Raw genomic sequence first — 20,255 nt, 5'->3', positions numbered from 1 at the left:
TCCCTGACAACCAAAAGTACTCGTTACATTTTGGATGATTAACAGGACAGGAAAATGGTCTAATTCTCATCCCTACTGTCATCCCTACTGTCATCCCTACTGCCTCTGATGTGGTGGACTCACTAAACAGAGAACATCCCTGGTCATCCCTACTGCCTCATGTGATGGACTCACTAAACACATTCTTCATTTGTAAATGATGTCTGGGTGTTGGAGTGTGCCCCTGGCTAGCTGTAAATAAATAAATACAAACATAAATTGTGCTGTTTGGATTGCCTAATAGAAGTCATTTGAAATTATTTATACTTTATACTTTTGATACTTCAGTATATTTTTGCAATTACATTTGATACTTCAGACTATTTAAAACCAAATACTTTGCCTTACTCAAGCAGTATTTTTCTATTAAGGTATGAATGCGCTCTGTGGTGTGGTCAGCATGTGACATGAGCGAGCGTTGCAAAATACATGTACACATCTAATTCAATCATTGCATCCACACTGCTTGCGCGAGTCAACGAGCGTCTGTGGAGCCAGGCGCTAAAATAGAACCGGATTCTATTTGTCACGCTTGACGCGCTGCAAGTCCCACCTCTCCTCATTGGTTTTTAGGAGCATATACCCACGTGGGTGATTGAAAGATGAACTGAGGTCTACACTCCAGTCCAGTTGGTGGTGGTAATGCACCTTAAAGTTGTTTGCCAACAGCCATATAAAGTCCAAAGTGGAAGAAGCCTGAAGAAGGAGAAATTTCTAGAAACTAACACGGTTTACCCTATTATCTGTGGATTAATTGTCAGAGTAGAGGACCTTGTGTATTTAAGGTAAAATAACAACACAATGTTTATATCCCAGGAAAAATTAGCTAGCAACAGCAAGCTAGCTAAATTCAACCTGTCCCCAAATTAATATAGTTGGTTCAGAGTTTGTTTTGATATTTCAACCTGTTTCTCCTGATTGCATCTAGTGTGGGTGGACAAAATCAACACTCTTTGTGCAAGGGGGCTTTGTCATGCTGAAACAGGAAAGGGCTTTCCCCAAACTGTTGCCACAAATTTGAAAGCACAGAATCGTCTAGAATGTCATTGTATGCTGTAGCGTTAAGATTTCCCTTCACTGGAACTAAGGGGCCTAGCCCAAACCATGATAAACAGACCGAGACCATTATTCCTCCTCCACCAAACTTTACAGTTGGCCCTATACATTGGGGCTGGTAGCGTTCTCCTGGCATCTGCCGAACCCAGATTTGTCTGTTGGACTGCCAAATGGTGAAGCGTGATTCATTACTCCAGAGAACGCGTTTCCACTGCTCCAGAGTCCAATGGTGGCGAGCTTTACACCACTCCAGCCAATGCTTGGCATTCCGCATGGTGATCTTAGGCTTGTGTGCTGCTGCTCTGCTATTGCATGAAGCTCCTGAGGAACAGTTATTGTGCTGACGTTGCTTCCAGAGGCAGTTTGGAACTCTGTAGTGAGAGTTGCAACCGAGGACAGACAATCTTTACGCTCTACGCTCTTCAGCACTCGGGGGGTCTCGTTCTGTGAGCTTGTGTGGCCTACCACTTTGCGGCTGAACCGTTGTTGCTCCTAGATGTTTCCACTTCACAATAACAGCACTTACAGTTGACCGGGGCAGCTCTAGCAGGGCAGAACTTTGATGAACTGACTTGTTGGAAAGGTGGCATCCTATGACGGGGCCACGTTGAATGTCACTGAGCTCTTCAGTAAAGCCATTCTACTTCCAATGTTTGTCTATGGAGATTGCATGGCGGTGTGCTCAATTTTATACACCTGTCAGCAGCAGGTGTGGCTGAAATAGCCAAATCCACTAATTTGAAGGAGTGTCCACATACTGTTGTGTATCTATGTAATGGAAGATGGAGGGAGAGAATGGGGTCTTTGATGAGAAGAACAAGGACCAGTTGCTGACCAGCGTAAAAACAAGGTATTTTAATCTCTCATACAGCTTTGGCACCTGTTGCATAGGCTTTATTGAATACATGCTTCAAACAACATGTATTCTTACAATTCATCTTAATTGAAGTTATTGATTATGTTTATCTGTGTTGGGACATCCACAACCAGATTCTGACGTTATGTCTAAGAGAAAAAGAGTCCATAAATTAACCAATACAGTTCGAGGCTGGTCCGATACAATGTGAGTTGCTGCCGTTTTCTCAAGTGTTTATCACCGTAAGCAACATAGACCCAGGTGTAAATGTATCAAACGTCTGTGCTGTTACCAGAGAGATGCAGAACCAACTGAGCCTGACGTCCTATCACCAATTGGGACTCCCAATCACAGCCGGTTGTGATACAGCCCGGAATCGAACCAGGGTCTGTAGGTAGCGCACATACACACACTTCTGATAAAGTTTATAATCTTTTGGGGTTGAAAATGTGCTCACTTTCTCTCTAATGTTGATAAGAAACATGGTCAGACAGATTGGTTATGTTACTGTACCTTTACAAGTCAACATGTAAATAGCTACCAAACAAGTTTATGGCTAACTAGTGTGGTAGCAATTCTATAGAAAACGAGACTGCAGATTCCTCTTACAACGACTTTATTATAAGATTTGCAAAAATGAAGCAATCAACCATCACCAAGAACGGTTTAGAGTTGAAAGCTTAACAAACATAGTCGTGACTTGTTTTATTTTTATAGAAAAAGTACAACCTCTTTTGTCTACGTGGCAGTTTAGCAGATGTGTGGAAACGGGCGGAACATAGTGGAAAAGGCAGTTTAGCAGATGTGTGGAAACGGGCGGAACATAGTGGAAAAGGCAGTTTAGCAGATGTGTGGAAACGGGCGGAACATAGTGGAAAAGGCAGTTTAGCAGATGTGTGGAAACGGGCGGAACATAGTGGAAAAGGCAGTTTAGCAGATGTGTGGAAACGGGCGGAACATAGTGGAAAAGGCAGTTTAGCAGATGTGTGGAAACGGGCAAACATAGTGGCATAGGCAGTTTAGCAGATGTGTGGAAACGGGCGGAACATAGTGGAAAAGGCAGTTTAGCAGATGTGTGGAAACGGGCGGAACATAGTGTAAAAGGCAGTTTAGCAGATGTGTGGAAACGGGCGGAACATAGTGGAAAAGGCAGTTTAGCAGATGTGTGGAAACGGGCGGAACATAGTGGAAAAGGCAGTTTAGCAGATGTGTGGAAACGGGCGGAACATAGTGGAAAAGGCAGTTTAGCAGATGTGTGGAAACGGGCGGAACATAGTGGAAAAGGCAGTTTAGCAGATGTGTGGAAACGGGCGGAACATAGTGGAAAAGGCAGTTTAGCAGATGTGTGGAAACGGGCGGAACATAGTGGAAAAGGCAGTTTAGCAGATGTGTGGAAACGGGCGGAACATAGTGGAAAAGGCAGTTTAGCAGATGTGTGGAAACGGGCGGAACATAGGGTAAAAGGCGATTGGTTTGTCTGTGCATATTAAGATCGCACGAGGGCTCAACCATATAACTGCGTTCTGTCACAGTTCACACCATAATGTGCTCCTCCTTCCTGCAAGGTTCCACACAGCTGACTTCCTGCAGATAGTAAACTCACGGGATGTCTCACATGCTGAGGTCGCACCTAACAGATCTTAGCTATACGCCCAGTCTTGTGACTAAGTCACACAAAGACAAGTTTGTATCAGGTTAGAAAAACGCTAGCATATAACGAGACTGATCTTTAAGCAGTAAAACATGGGATAGCGTGACTAATTCTGTAATTTTCCACGACACTAGGGATTGATGCAACAAAGTCAACAAAAACAGGTACATATTTCAACCAGAAGCCCTGGATTACAGGCAACATCCACACTGAGCTATAAACCACAGCTCCCGCTTTCAAGAAGTGGGACACTAACCCAGACTATTATAAGAAAATCCGCTATGTCCTCCGACAAACCATCAAACAGACAAACGTCAATGCAGGATTAAGATGGAATCCTGCTACACCAGCTTTGATGCTCGTCGGATGTGGCAGGGCTTACAAACTATCTCGGATTATAAAGGGAAACCCAGCCGTTAAGCTGCCCAGTGACGCGAGCCGACCAGACGAGCTAAATGCCTTCTATGCTCACTTCAAGCAAGGCAAGCAATACTGAACCATGCTTGAGAACAACAGCTGTTCGGAACGACTGTTTGATCACATCCGTAGCTGATGTGAGTAAGACCTTTAAACAGATTAACATTCACAAGGCCAGACGGATTACAAGGGCATGTACTCAGAGCACGCCGCTTGCAAGTATCTTAACTTTCAACCTCTCTCTGACCCAGTCTGAAATACCTACATGTTTCAGGCAAACCACCATAGTCCCTATGCCCAAAAAAGGTAACCTACATGACTATTGGCCAGTAGCATTCACATCTATAGCCATGACATGTTTTGAAAGGCTTGTCATGGCTCACATCAACACCATCATCCAAGACACTTTGGACCCACTTCAACTCAGATACCACCTCAACAGATCCACAGATGATCTCTACTGCACGCCACACTGTCCTTTCCCACCTGAACAAAAGGAACACCTACACGAGAATGTTGTTCATTGACCACAGCTCAGCGTTTAACACCATAGTGCCCTCCAAGCTCATCACTAAGCTAAGGACCCTGGGACTGAAAACCTCCCTCAACAACTGGACTTCCTGATGGGCCGCCCCCAGGTGGTGAGGGTAGGCAACAACACACCTGTCACGGTGGCCCTCAACACGGGTGGATACAATTGGATTTGTATTACATGTGACCCTGTCAATCAATACGCATAGTCCAGTGGAGGCTGCTGAGGGGAGGACGGCTCATAATGATAATGGAGCAGAGCAAATGGAATGGCATCAAACCATGTATTTTATGTATTGGATACCATTCCATTGATTCAGCTCCAGCCATTACCATGAGCTCGTCCTCCCAAATTAAGGTGCCACCAACCTCCTGTGGCATAGTATACGTTGGTAACTTCCTGTTTAGTTTCAAGATATTTTCTGACCTTTTTTTCTGAGGGTTTCTTCGATTTTAATGTAGAATCTCTCCAATCGAACAGTATATACGGACGCTCCTTCAGTGCAGTTGAACCATTTGTTATTCATTGGTCCTTATCACAACAAGACTATTGATTAAGGGTCCAAAGGTGATAAGAGTATGGAAGACACGTATCCACTGTCCCCTCCCATCAGTCCAGCCAGGCAATTCATAAACTTCATCTCCACTTGGAGAAAAAGCACCAAGACATTATTTCCCTTTGCTTCTAGCCCAGCATTTGGTTTGCAACAGTGGGGGTTTGCATAAACCTTGCTGTCTGCCCCTCCGACCTCGGCAACTGTTGTGACTTCTGGCTATGGATATTCAAGATTATTTTATCTCATTTATTTAACTCATTTGGTAGTCCTATCCAAATTAATCTAAGAGGGGCACCATTAAGGGTTTTAATATAGAGATTGAATTAACTCGATCAGTAGTTATCATTAACCGGTATACCATCTAATCCTCTATCAACAACAGTGTTAATCAACAGTCAATTGATTATGTTCTCATTCTGAACGGATGGCGAGCTCTAAAACGTCCAAGAACCCAATGTCTTGCAAATTAACTCTATGCCACAAATAATTCATTCATGGTTTTATTTACTAGACTAAATAAGTTGGAAAATTCAATAGTTAACAGATACGATCTAAATGCAGGGTATACAAGATACAGCACAGTTGTCTAAGGGAACATCTCCACAGGTCAATTAACTTCCGTACCCAACTCAGCAAATACAACAGCACATACATTCACAAGACTTTTGAGGACGAGATAGACCTTATCAATTGAGAGGGAAATATGAGAGGCTCCACCAACACATGCCTTCACAACCGTGAAATGCTCGTTTTGTCACCCAGAAATCTCCAGTGGGACCAGGCTATCAGATCACATCTGAATGTGGACAGTGCAGAGACAGTATGGATCATGGGTTGGTAAATTAGACCTGCCGTCTTACACACACACAACGCCACTTTCATAGAACAGGAATAATGCAACAGGGACATTCATTGTATGTCGATGCTGCCTCTCAGTGGGATTCCGTCAGGATGGGATAAGTGCTTGGAGGATGGTGGTCTCTCTTTCTCGTGGAGCTGAGGCCAGGGGGCTGGAAATAGCTCACAGCCAAAGGAGTGACACCTCACATCTTCCTCTCTCGGTTCTTTTACTGAACGAAAATATAGAAACGCAACATGCAACAATTTCAAATATTTTACTGAGTGACAGTTCATATAAGGAAATCAGTCAATTGAAATAAATGGATTTCACATGACTGGGAATAGATACCTTTTAAAAAAGGTAGGGGCCTGGTGTGACCATTATTTGCCTCCTGCAGCGTGAAACATCTCCTTCACATAGAGTTGATCAGGCTGTTGATTGTGGCCTGTGGAATGTTGATTGTGGCCTGTGGAATGTTGATTGTGGCCTGTGGAATGTTGATTGTGGCCTGTGGAATGTTGATTGTGGCCTGTGGAATGTTGATTGTGGCCTGTGGAATGTTGATTGTGGCCTGTGGAATGTTGTCCCACTTCTCTTCAATGGCTCTGCGAAGTTGCTGGATATTGGCGGAAACTGAAACAGGCTGTCGGACACGGTCGATCCAGAGCATCCCAAACATGCTCAATGGGTGACATGTCTGGTGAGTATGCAGGCTATGGAAGAACTGGGACATGTTCAGCTTCCAGGACTTGTGTACAGATCCTTGCGACATAAGGCTGTGCATTAACATGCTGAGACAGGAGGTGATGGTGACAGGTAAATGGAATGAAAATGGGCGTCAGGATCTCATCACGGTATATCTGCGCATTCAAATAAATGCAATTGTGTTCGTTGTCCACAGCTTGCCTGCCCATATCAGAACCCCACCACCACGGGACACTCTGTCAACGTTGACATCAGCAAACCCGCTCGCCCACATAATGCCATACACGTGGTCTGCGGTTGTGAGGCTGGCTGTGCGTACTGTAAAATTCTCTAAAATGCCATTGGAGGCGGCTTATGGTAGAGAATGTAACATTCAATTATCTGGCAAAAGCTCTGATGGACATTCCTGCAGTCAGCATGTTGAGGGCACAAGCCCTCAAAAACTTGAGACATCTGTGTTGTGAAAAGTGTACATTTTAGAGTGCCTTTTATTTCCCCCAGCACAAGGTGCACCTGTGTAATGATCATGCAGTTTAATCAGCTTCTTGATATGCCACAACTGTCAGGTGGATGAATTATCGTGGCAAAGGATAAATGTTCACTAACAGGGAGGTAAACAAATTTGAGCACAACATTTGAGAGAAATAAGCTTTTTGTGTGTATAGGAAAAATGGGATCTTTTATTTCAGCTCATGAAACATGGGACCAACACTTTACATGTTGCATTTATATTTTTGTTCAGAGTAGTTATCAGTCCAGGAAAGTAGGCCTAAAGTCTATGAGAGTTAATGTAATTATTTCTCTAACCCCGCAGGATGTATTGCGAACTCAGTCCGTGGTCTTGAATGAACAACAGTGAGCTCCGCAGGGTCCTCTCTGGAAACTCTTCTGTCGGAGTAGGATAAGACTTCCTCGATCTGTGTTTTGGTTTCCAAGGAGATTAGCTCATCCTTCGACCTTGGCGTGGCCTCGCCTTGGAGAAGTTGATCTCATTGATGTTTAGTAAGTCCTCTAATTTATAGGGAGACTCACAGAAGGCAGGCTCTAAGACGAGTGGGCTTTTCGTCACAACAATATCACCTGGAAGTGTTGAAAATAAGGGACAAGTTGATTCTCTTTTAGACTTCAGAGGAACAATGAATGCTTGGTAGCTTTTACAAAACAGAGGGGTGTGTTTGAAATGGCATCCTATTTCCTGTATAATGCACTACATTTTTGTTCTGCAAAGAGAGGAAGAGAAACAGTAACGCGGGGAGGGGGGAACAGTAACATGGGGAGGGGGGGAACAGTAACACAGGGAGGGGGGGAACAGTAACACGGGGAGGGGGGAACAGTAACACGGGGAGGGGGGAACAGTAACACGGGGAGGGGGGGAACAGTAACACGGGGAGGGGGGAACAGTAACACGGGGAGGGGGGAACAGTAACACGGGGAGGGGGGAACAGTAACACGGGGAGGGGGGGAACAGTAACACGGGGAGGGGGGAACAGTAACACGGGGAGGGGGGGAACAGTAACACGGGGAGGGGGGAACAGTAACACGGGGAGGGGGGGAACAGTAACACGGGGAGGGGGGAACAGTAACACGGGGAGAGGGGAACAGTAACACGGGGAGGGGGGAACAGTAACACGGGGAGGGGGGGAACAGTAACACGGGGAGGGGGGAACAGTAACACGGGGAGGGGGGAACAGTAACACGGGGAGGGGGGGAACAGTAACACGGGGAGGGGGGAACAGTAACACGGGGAGGGGGGAACAGTAACACGGGGAGGGGGGGAACAGTAACACGGGGAGGGGACACAACACTACTTTTGATCAGAGCTGTAGGTTTATTTGGTCATTTAGTAGTGCACTATATTAGGGAATAGGGAACGCAGCTAGGTGTCTGTATGAACAAAGTCCAGTTCCCCTCGTCAAAACACCTGAGAACCCTCTCACCTACGTGGCTGCTTACAGCTGTACTGCTTTAAGGACCCACTTTCCAGTTCTCTCCAGTTCCTACACTCAGAACACTGGGGCTGGTGCCAAATGGCACCCTATTCAGTGCTCTACTTTTGACCAGAGCCCTATGGGCCCTAGTGCACAATTTAGAGAATAAGGTACCATTTGGGGCGTAGCCCCGAGGTTCCTCTCACCTGGTTTGCTGCTCACACTTGTGCCTCTTCAGGGACCCACTCTGACTGTAGCTCCTACAGCACTCTGTGCATTTGTACGGCTTCTCTCCTGTGTGGACAACCATGTGCACTTTACGAGACGCCGAAGTGATGAAGCACTTGTCACACTCTGAGCATTTGTATGGTTTCTCCCCCGTGTGTCTCCTCATGTGCTGCGCTAGATGCCCACTCTGACTGTATCTCCTACAGCACTCTGTGCATTTGTACGGCTTCTCTCCTGTGTGGACAACCATGTGCACTTTACGAGACGCCGAAGTGATGAAGCACTTGTCACACTCGGAGCATTTGTATGGTTTCTCCCCTGTGTGTTTCATTGTAACGTGGTCTTTCAATTGGTACCCCTGTTTGAACTGCTTCCCACAGTCCTGGCAAGAGAACGGCGTCTCCCCGGTGTGCTGTCGCCGGTGGATCATAAGGGTGTGCGGCCGGGCAAAGGTCATGGGACACTCTGGGCAGGACAGCGGGCGCTCGCCGGTGTGGCTCAGCCGGTGATACTTCAGACTAATGTAACGGACAAAACTCTGGCCACACTCCGGGCACAAGTACGGTTTATTCCCGCTGTGGGCCGTCATGTGGCTCTTCAGGTGGTCGGAGATTTTGAAGCTTTGGCCGCACTGGGGGCAGACGTAGGGCCGCGCGTCGCTGTGGAACCGCATGTGGCGGGTCAGGTTGGATTTGAACGTGAAGGTTCTGCCACATTGGAGGCAGGCGAAGGGACGCTCCACCTCATGGATTGGTCGGTGCTCGTCTAGACTGCCTTTCCGGGAGAAGGTTTTATGGCACACCTCACAGGAGTGCGGCCGGTACTGGGTGTGGCTCCGGGAATGAAACTTAAACTGAATTTTGGAGAAGAACTTCTGGCCGCAGTCTGGACACGGGAACCTGGGGACCTTCTGGTTGCGAGGCCAACATTCCAGGTCAGACCGCAACGCAGCCGGATTGAATGGCTGAACGGTAGACGACTGCAGCTGCCTCACATCATCCTGGTGGTACAGGGGGGCATCCTTCATCTTCATACCCAAGTGATGTGCATCTGTCCTGGGGTCGCTCTCTGTAGGTCCCCTGGTGTTACCCATGTCTGGGTCGTAGCTCTCTGGCTTCACAGAGTTCAACCAGTGTTCATCACTTATTGTCCCGATAGGCAGCTCGTCCATCTCTTGTTTCACCTGGTTTAGAACAGAATAGCTTTATTTTCCCAGAGGAAACTTCAGTGATAGTAAGATACTACGTCAAGATATCTAGTAAATATATACAGTGCACTCGGAAAGTATTCAGACCCCTTGACTTTTTCCTCTATCTTACATTAGCCTCGTTCTAAAATTTATTAAATACACCCGCCACCCCTCAATTTAATAAACAATACCCAATAATGACAACGCAAAAACAGTTAAAAAAATGTTTTGTTTGTAAATGTATTAAAAAGTAAAAAACTATCACATTTCCGTAAGTATTCAGATCCTTTACTCAGTACTTTATTGAAGCGCCTTTGGAACCTTTGGCAGTGATTACAGCCTTGAGTCTTCTTGGGTATGACGCTACAAGCTTGACACCTGCATTTGGGGAATTTCTCCCCATTTCTTCTCTGCAGATCCTCTCCAGCTCTGTCAGGTTGGATGGGGAGTGTTGCTTCACAGTTGTTTTCAGGTCTCTCCAGAGATGTTCAATCGGGTTCAAGTCCGGGCTCTGGCAGGGCCACTCAAGGTCATTCAGAAACTTGTCCCGAAGCCACGCCTGCTTTGTCTTGGCTGTGTGCTTAGTGTGGTTTTCCTGTTGGAAGGTGAACCTTTGCCCCAGTCTGAGGTCCTGAGTGCTCTGGAGCAGGTTTTCATCAAGGATCTCTCTGTACTTTGCTCTGTTCATCTTTGCCTCGATCCTGACTAGTCTCCCAGTCCCTGCCGTTGAAAAGCATCCCCACAGTATGATGCTGCCACCACCATGCTTCACAGTAGAGATGGTGCCAGATTTCCTCCAGACGTGACGCTTGGCATTCAGGGAATGCCAGAGAATCTTGTTTCTCATGGTCAGAGTCCTTTAGGTGCCTTTTGGCAAACTCCAAGCAGGCTGTCATGTGCCTTTTACTGAGGAGTGGCTTCCATCTGGCCTCTCTGCCATAAAGGCTTGGTTCGTGGAGTGCTGCAGAGACGGACGAACCTTCCAGGAGGACAACCATCTCCACAGAGGAACTCTGGAGCTCTGTCCGAGTGACCATCGGCTTCTTGGTCAGGACTCTTGGTGGTTCCAAACTTCTTTCACTTAAAAATTCCTTCGACCTGTGTTCTTGGGGACCTTCAATGCTGCAGAATTTTTTTGGCTACCCTTCCTCAGATCGGTGCCTCGACACAATCCTGTCTCGGAGCTCTACGGACAATTCCTTCGACCTCATGGCTTGGTTTTATCTCTGACATGCACTGTGAACTGTGGGACCTTATATAGACAGGTGTGTGCCTTTCCAAATCATGTCCAATCAATTGAATTTACCACAGATGGACTCCAATCAAGTTGTAGAAACATATCAAGGATGATCAATGGAAACAGAATGGACCTGAGCACAATTTTGAGTCTCATAGCAAAGGTTCTGAATACTTTGTAAACATTTTTAAAAACCTGTTTTGCTTTGTCATTATGGGGTATCGTGTGTAGATTGATAAACATTTTTTATGTGGAAAAAGTCAAGGGGTCAGAATACTTTCCGAATTAACTGTAGCTGCAACATTCACACAGATACAAATGGTATAAAAGATCTCAATTACATTTTAATTTAAAAGCTACAAGTTTAAACCTACCTCTTGTTTTGCTGCGTCAGGCCTCAAGATGGAGCGGGAGAATTTGAGAATGATCTTGGGTTTATTTTTGCTTCCCTTCAGACAGTGCTGATGTCTAGACACTAGTGATACCTGGCTAGAAACACTTTTGTTGTCAGCAGAGTTGTGTCCATTTCCTGTGGATTGTTTCTTTCCTCTGCTGGTGGTGTTTTTCTTCTTCGTTGGTTTTCTACCTGGTTTGTTGTTCTTCGGGTTGTTCTGGTTAAGTCTGGGAGCACAGAGAGACAGTTGATCCTTTGTCAGTCTGTGGAGTCTCAAGATGGGTAAAGAAACAGCAGCGGACATCTTGAGTTGATTCAGGTTAACGCTATGCAGAGAATCTCCTTCCTCCATCTTGAGTTGATTCAGATTAACGCTATGCAGAGAATCTCCTTCCTCCATCTTGAGTTGATTCAGGTTAACGCTATGCAGAGAATCTCCTTCCTCCATCTTGAGTTGATTCAGATTAACGCTATGGGGAGAATCTCCTTCCTCCATCTTGAGTTGATTCAGGTTAACGCTATGCAGAGAATCTCCTTCCTCCATCTTGAGTTGATTCAGATTAACGCTATGCAGAGAATCTCCTTCCTCCATCTTGAGTTGATTCAGGTTAACGCTAAGCAGAGAATCTCCTTCCTCCATCTTGAGTTGATTCAGGTTAACGCTATGCAGAGAATCTCCTTCCTCTATTTTGAGTTGATTCAGGTTAACGCTATACAGAGAATCTCCTTCCTCCATCTTGAGTTGATTCAGGTTAACGCTATGCAGAGAATCTCCTTCCTCCATTTTGAGTTGATTCATGTTAACGCTATACAGAGAATCTCCTTCCTCCATTTTGAGTTGATGTAGTTAACCTGGGCAGAGAAACTTGTTCTGTTAAACTATGCTGGTGCCATGTGGGTAACTGTGATGGCTTGTCTTCTCCTTATAAGACAGCTCTAGGCTGGTGCCATGTGGGTGACTGTGATGGCTTGTCTTCTCCTTATAAGACAGCTCTAGACTGGTGCCATGTGGGTGACTGTGATGGCTTCTCTTCTCCGTATAAGACAGAGCTGGTCATCATCTGTAAGAAGTAATGGAGAGACATGTAAGAATAAAGAAGAATATCAACTAGACAAAATCAAATTGACAAAATCATAATAAGGGAATCCAAGGCCTGTTCACCCCGCTATTATCCAGAAGGTGAGGTCCATACAGGTGCATCAAAGCTGGGACCGAAAGATTGAAAAACAGCTTCTATCTCATGGCCATCAGACTTTTAAATAGCCATCTCTAGCAGGCCTCTATCCAGTATCCTGCCCTGAACTTAAGTCGCTGTCACTAGCTGACTATCACCCAATTACTCATCCCTGCACCTTAGAGGCTGCTGCCCTATGTACATAAGACAGGGAACACTGGTCACTTTAATAATGTTTACATACTGTTTTACCCATTTCATAAGTGCAGTATATTCTAGTCAAGTACATCTTATTCAACTATTGCTGTACATACAGTGCCTTCAGGAAGTATTCAGACCCCTTTAATTGTCCACCATTTTGTTACATTAAATTCTTACTCTAAATTGAAAAAAATAAATACTAAAATCCTCAGCCATCTACACACAATACCCAATAATGACAAAGGGACTTGTGAATGGTTTTGTGATGAAACAAAGGTGTGGTTGAATATTCTGCCACTGTCTTCTTATTGAGGCAAGGCATATAACCTAACAGGTTCTAGAGCAAACAATGCAATCATCACAACACATAGGTTGCAATATGTTTTTGTTGGGCTCGGAATCGTCCGCCACAGTGGGTGGATGTGTCATAATGGCCATAAAAACACGGAAATGGTTCCAATGGGTTTTTTCCGACATTAATTTCTCACATTCACATGAATTGTGTGTTTGGTGTACGCTTACCTTGGCCTGACGTTTTGATAGCCTTGTAATTCTCTCTTGGACAAGGGAGTTTTATCACTATATTCACCTCAATTTACTCCCCAAAATGTGCTATGCTAATTATTGATAAAAGTTATCTTGTCCGAGAGACCGTTGTCATCAGAATGTCACGCCAGGGTAAGCCTACACGAAACACTGACCTTTATATGAAGTAGTTCTAAATTCCCAGATGGAAAAATGAATTGTGAAAAAAACGATTGGAACCATTTCCGGGTTTTATGACTCGTATCACAGAAAGAACAATGAGACAGATATTTCAGTGGATGTATACATGTGAAGCATCTGCTTGGTGTTTCCACTCACTACCAAATACGGAATTACAGTTAATATGAGGAAATCAGTCAATTGAAATATGGGGAAACAGATATGCATCTGTTGGTCACATTAGATTTTAAAAAATTGAAAAAAATGGGCCTCAGGATCTCGGGATCTCAGGATATTTTTGTGCAATCGATAAAATGCAATTGTGTTCGTTGTCCATAGCTTATGCCCATACCATAACCCCACCGCCACCATGGGGCACTTTTCACCACGTTGACATCAGCAAACCGTTCGCCCACTCAAACGCCATACATGTGGTCTGCGGTAGTGAGGCCGGTTGGACCTACTGCCAAATTCTCTGAGGTGAAGTTGGAGGTGGCTTACGGTAGATAAATGAACATTAACTTCTCTGGCAACAGCTCTGGTGGACATTCCTGCAGTCAGCATACCAATTGCACGTACCCTCAAAACTTGAGACATCTGTGGTGTTGTGTGACATAAGTGCATGTTTTCGAGTGGCCTTTTATTGTCCCCCAGCACAAGGTGCACCTGTGTAATGATCACAATCAGCTTGTTGATATGCCAGACCTGTCCAATGGATGGATTATATTGGCTAAGGAGAAATGCTCACTAACAGTGATGTAAACAATAGTTCAGCAAATGAAACATGGGACCAACAGTGAGTTGCGTTTATATTTGTGTTCATTGTATGAGCAGAACTGTCCGAGTCTATATTCAAGTAATACAAATAAATTACCATTGACCACGCCCATAAATTGGGGGACACAATCATTCTTTCCCATTCACCACCATCTTCGTTGTTGATTTTACAACAATAACAAAACATGTTCAATGTATATGTAACCAGATAAAAAATCCCGACCTGCGGATCGCAAACAAGGAAATAAAGCCTGTGTGCCTTCAGTCTATTCGCCATTGGAGAGTGGGAAATGCAGGGAGCAGGTGTCCCAAGTACAGTAGGCAACACGTAGCTTATGTGTGTGAAAAATATTTGATCACAGGTAATACATTTCACTTGTTTAGTATAGTTCATTTGTAACTCCACTCGCTACTTTTAGCTGTATAGTCTATGTGTTGTTGGTCGTGGTTTGATTATGTTCCGGTCGGAAGCTAGCTACAGTAGCTAGCTGCTAACGTTATTAGGTGAAAAGGGGCACGAGGGAAGCCCTAAATTATATAAAAAAATTCTAACTAGGCAAGTCAGTTAAGAACAAATTATTATTTACAATGACGGCCTACCCCAGGCTAAACCCGGACGACACTGGGCCAATTGTGCGCCGGGACTCCCAATCACGGCCGGATGTGATCCAGCCTGGATAGACAACAACTGCATTAACTGTCAAGTCTAGAAACGGACAGTCTACCTGCAGAGATGGAGGCAGCAATCTTCAGCGGGTATGAGTGATCCGAGTTGGTCCGACAAGCTAGTACATTTATCTCTGGGAAATAATTACGATCCCTGTTTGTAATAAACACTGTTATCCATACACAGGGTTGCCAGGTCATGTGAAAAACCTGTGCAAAAGACCTGAAACGAGGACAATTTTTTTTTTCACATCAAGAGATGAGTTGTAATAAACCATTTTCCCATAACGTTATTAGCCTATTAACAAGGAACATAGACGTAACTACATGCTAAATGTGTTATGCGTGAAGCAACGCAGAGTGCCTGGACACAACCTTATTGGACATATACTACAAACCTCCAGGGTGCCTTATTGCTATTATAAACTGGTTACCAACGTAAAAGTTGTCTGATATACCACAGCTTTCAGCCAATCAGCATTCAGGGCTTGAACTCGGGTTATAATTGTAAATAAATCACTTTTGTGCATAACTATAGATCAATACACAGAGTTTAAGTGATGAAAGTTGGACAATGTTCAGGGACGGAGGATCTACAAATCTGAGCGAGAACCACTTGGATGGGGGAAAAAAACCCCTGAATGTTTTGCTATTTTCTGTCAATTGTGCTGTTCGTATGAAGCCAGATGTTAAGATGACAAACTGTTATAAATTTACCATTTGTGAGATTGCCTTGTCATTTTAATAAGCAAAGGCTACAAACTAAAATCTGGGGTTATGATTGTAATTCAACTTCGCCATGGTTTGCCTAGATGCAGGTATTTGCTTAGATGTAGCCTACATCTAATTTCTGATAGTCTACAGTAGACGAGGCAAAATGTAAACTGAACAATTCAGAGTATTGCTTAGTTCAAATTAATACTCATTTATTCTACATGAATAGTTTGGCGATTTGAGGTAAGAAGTGCTTGTGTTTCCCAATAACCTGCTGGGATAGGCTACTGAGGATCAGTCTTAATTTCAATCATTGGATAAAATATTCATATGTATATCAACTGAATGTTTGTCAACAGCCAGTGTTTATTTTTTAAGAGAAATGCCATGGCGACCGCAGTGCAACTTAGAAGTAGCCCAAAAACCCGCAACCCGTGACCAATACATTTTCACCCGTGACATCATTTTCAAAGTTACCCAAATGTCAAAACTGCGAACATGGCAACCCTGAACAGACAGATCAAAGGAAGTTGTGACTGCTTCTGCTGCTCTTCTTGGTCAAGACATCCACATTACCATTACTGCCACCTAGCGGAGCGGAGGAATTAGACATTTCGTTCCATTTAATACATGTACAATACCAATTAGATAGATTCTTATGGGTTTCCCCTATTCATCTGTGCGTGTACGATCTACAATCATTACCTCTAACATAAACCTTAAAGATACAGTATAAACTGAGTGTACGAAACATCAAAGACACCTTCCTAATATTGAGTTGAACCCCCACCAGCCACCACGTTTCCCCTCAGAACAGCCTCAATTCATTGGGGCACGGACTCCAGAGACGCTGGTCCATGTTGACTCCAATGCTTCCTACTGTTGTGTCAAGTTGGCTGGATGTCCTTTGGGTGGTGGAACATTCTTGATACACACGGGAAACTGTTGAGCGTGGAAAAACCCAGCAGTGTTGCAGTTCTTGACACAAACCGGTGTGCCTGGCACCTACTACCATACCTACTACCATACCCTGTTCAAAAGCACTTAAATATGTTGTCTTGCCCGTTCGCCCTCTGAATGGCACACACACACAACCCATGTCTCAAAGCTTAAACATCCTTCTTTAACCTGACTCCTCCCCTTCATCTTTAACCTGACTCCTCCCCTTAATTTTTAACCTGACTCCTCCCCTTCATCTTTAACCTGACTCCTCCCCTTAATCTTTAACCTGACTCCTCCCCTTAATCTTTACCCTGACTCCTCCCCTTAATCTTTAACCTGCATCCTCCCCTTCATCTTTAACCTGACTCCTCCCCTTCATCTTTAACCTGACTCCTCCCCTTCTTTCACCTGACTCCTTCATCTTTAACCTGACTCCTCCCCTTCTTTCACCTGACTCCTTCATCTTTAATCTGACTCCTCCCCTTCATCTTTAACCTGACTACTTAATCTTTATCCTGACTCCTCCCCTTCATCTTTATCCTGACTCCTCCCCTTCATCTTTACTGATTGAACTCTTTAACAAGTGATCATAGCTTTCACCTGGTTAGTCTGTCATGGAAAGGTGTTCTTAATGTTTTGTACACTGTAGATATTTTCATTCATTCGTTAAATAATTAGTTTACATTAAAAAAATCTCAATTTATTTCATGATTTGTTACAAATGTGTTGGACAACAATGCAGAATGTTTTGAGAATTCTGTATCTCCTTAATGACATATGACCATCATTCACACTCACATAAAATGGGAGTAAATAAAAGTCAACAATGAGTCGAACCAAAACTTAGATCAAAGCTCTGTAATTCAATGTAGTCATAATGTATTGATTTTCACATCACCATCTTGTATTTTGCTCCATAAGTCATCAATGATCAATTTGAACACAGCTCCAACTGCCACTAACATCACCATGGTGACCACCAGACCCTTCTTTCTCCCTTACTGGGTGTGTTGACATTGAAGTGGTTTCCACCATTGCTCTCCTCCATCTCCTCTCTCTTCTCCAGCAGCTCTGTGACCTGAGTGTGGTCACCTTTCTCCTTGTTGAAGACATGATATCTGCCCCTGCAGGTACTGATTAGTTGTAGCAGTTGACTGTTGTCCTTCAGTAGGTCCTCCGCTGGTCTCCCCTCTAGCTGGTCTCCCCTCTAGCTGGTCTCCCCTCTAGCTGGTCTCCCCTCTAGCTGGTCTCCCCTCTAGCTCACATCAGGTAAGTTAAACTGCATCACAGTGAAAGTGGTTGATTTCATTTGAGGGTTAAATAATTGATAGAAGAGGTAAGAGGCCTAGAGATTTCCCTGGTCAGGTGATCTTATATTTTGAGTTCTACTGGGGTAAGACAGTTTAACTGCAGTAAGTTCATGAGGCAGTTATACATGATATTTTTCAAGAATCAATGGCTACATGTCCAAAAAGTCCAAAAATGTATGTACCAATCACAGATTGTCCCTTTTTAAGTCATCTATAAACAAAGTCCAGTTTCCCTACTCAGAACACCGGAGAATCCTATAACCGGGTTCCTTTCAGCTGTGCTACATTTTAAGGATCGACTCTCCATTGCTCTCCAGTTCCGACACTTGAGAACACCGGGACGGTGTCCCAAATGGCATCCTATTCCATATAGTGCACTACTTTGGACCAGTGCACTTTATAGGGAATAGGGAGGCATTTGGGATGTACGCCGGAGGTTCCTCTCACCTGGGTTTCTTCTTACACCTGTGCCTCTTCAGGGAGCCAGTTTGACTGTAGCTCTTACCGCACTGCGTGCATTTGTACGGCTTCTCCCCTGTGTGGACAACCATGTGCACTTTACGCAACGTAGAATTGACAAAGCACTTGTCGCACTCAGAGCATTTGTATGGTTTCTCCCCTGTGTGTTTCCTCATGTGCTGCGTTAGATTCCCACTCTGACTGTAGCTCTTACCACACTCCATGCATTTGTACGGCTTCTCTCCGGTGTGGGCAACCATGTGTGCATTACGGGACGCCGAAGTGACAAAGCACTTGTCACACTCAGAGCATTTGTATGGTTTCTCCCCTGTGTGTTTCCTTCTGACGTGGTCTTTCAGTTGGCACCGCTGTTTGAACCTCTTCCCACCGTCCTGGCAAGAGAACGGCGTCTCCCCGGTGTGTTGTCGCCGGTGGATCATTAGGGTGTGTGGCCGGGCAAAGGTCATGGGACATTCTGGGCAGGACAGCGGGCGCTCGCCGGTGTGGCTCAGCCAGTGATACTTCAGACTCATGTAACTCTGGCCACACTCCGGGCACACGTACAGTTTACACCCACTGTGGGCCATCATGTGGCGCTTCAGGTGGGCGGAGATCTTGAAGCCTTGGCCGCACTGGAGGCAGACGTAGGGCCGCGCATCACTGTGGAACCGCATGTGGCGGGTCAGGTTGGATTTGAACGTGAAGGTCCTGCCACACTGGGGGCAAAAAAAAAAAAAAAAAGGACGTTCCGCATCGTGGATTGGTCGTCCAAGGTGGCTTTCCAGGAGAACGTCTTGTGGCACACCTCGCAGGAGTACGGCCGGTACTGTGTGTGGATCCGGGAGTGGAACTCCAGCGTGGTTTTGGAGAAGAACTTCCGTCCACAATCTGGGCACGGAAACCGGCGGACCTTCTGGTTGCGAGGCCGCCATTCTGGGTCGGACCGGAATGCAGTCAGATTGAACGGCTGGCTGTTAGCCGACCGCAGGCGTCTCCTTCCATCTTGGAAGTACAGGGGGGCATCCTCTGCCTTGATACCCAGGTGATGTGCATCTGTCTTGGGGTCGCTCTCTGTAGGAGGTCCCTTGGTGTTACCCATCTCTGGGTCGTAGCTCTCTGGCTTCACAGAGTTCAACCAGTGTTCAATTTTTGTCCGGATAGGCAGCTCGTCCATCTCTTGTTTCACCTGGTTTAAATTAGAATACCTTTATTTTTCTCTGAGTAAACTTACAACCAGTCAAGATATCTAGTAAACATATACTGTAACATTCACACAGACAGATATCTAGTAAACATATACTGTAACATTCACACAGACAGATACAAATGCGATACAAGATCTCAATTAAATGTTAATTTAAAAGCCACAACTTTAAACCTACCTCTTGTTTTACCTCGTCAGGCCTCAAGATGGCGCTGGAGAGTTGTAGACTTATCTTGGGTTTGTTTTTGCTTCCCTTGGGGCGACCCCACCACTTAGGGGCCGATGATACCTGGCTAGAAACACTTTTACTGTCAGCAGAGTTGTTTCCTTTTCCTGTGGATTGTTTCCTTCCTCTGGTGGTGGTGGTGGAGCTTTTCTTCTTCGTTGGTTTTCTGCCTGGTTTGTTATTGTTCTTCTGAGCAGCGAGAGACAGTTGATCCTTCATTAGTCTGTGGAGTCTCACGATTGGTAAA

At 45.0% G+C, this 20,255-nt stretch overlaps 3 protein-coding genes across 3 annotated transcripts in view; all 3 read right to left on the bottom strand.

Annotated features, from left to right (window-relative positions):
• Positions 1-20,255, bottom strand: part of LOC118940024 — a 1,007,326-nt gene that overhangs the window by 271,864 nt on the left and 715,207 nt on the right. The window lies entirely within an intron of this gene.
• On the bottom strand, positions 7,275-15,345 carry LOC110487226 (zinc finger protein 572). Its single transcript, XM_036948009.1, has 4 exons — positions 15,213-15,345; positions 11,610-12,690; positions 8,788-9,992; positions 7,275-7,733 (listed from the first exon to the last, which is right to left on the bottom strand). Exons 2-4 carry the CDS (start codon positions 12,459-12,461, stop codon positions 7,730-7,732), a joined length of 2,061 nt encoding a protein of 686 aa, XP_036803904.1. The 5' UTR covers positions 12,462-12,690; positions 15,213-15,345; the 3' UTR covers positions 7,275-7,729.
• On the bottom strand, positions 17,494-20,200 carry LOC110485479 (zinc finger protein 239-like). Its single transcript, XM_036948131.1, has 2 exons — positions 19,961-20,200; positions 17,494-19,764 (listed from the first exon to the last, which is right to left on the bottom strand). Exon 2 carries the CDS (start codon positions 19,508-19,510, stop codon positions 18,563-18,565), a length of 948 nt encoding a protein of 315 aa, XP_036804026.1. The 5' UTR covers positions 19,511-19,764; positions 19,961-20,200; the 3' UTR covers positions 17,494-18,562.

The sequence above is a fragment of the Oncorhynchus mykiss genome, chromosome 17, assembly GCF_013265735.2.
Source record: "Oncorhynchus mykiss isolate Arlee chromosome 17, USDA_OmykA_1.1, whole genome shotgun sequence".
Lineage (NCBI taxonomy): Eukaryota > Metazoa > Chordata > Actinopteri > Salmoniformes > Salmonidae > Oncorhynchus > Oncorhynchus mykiss.
This window is presented reverse-complemented; position numbering and strand designations above follow the sequence as displayed.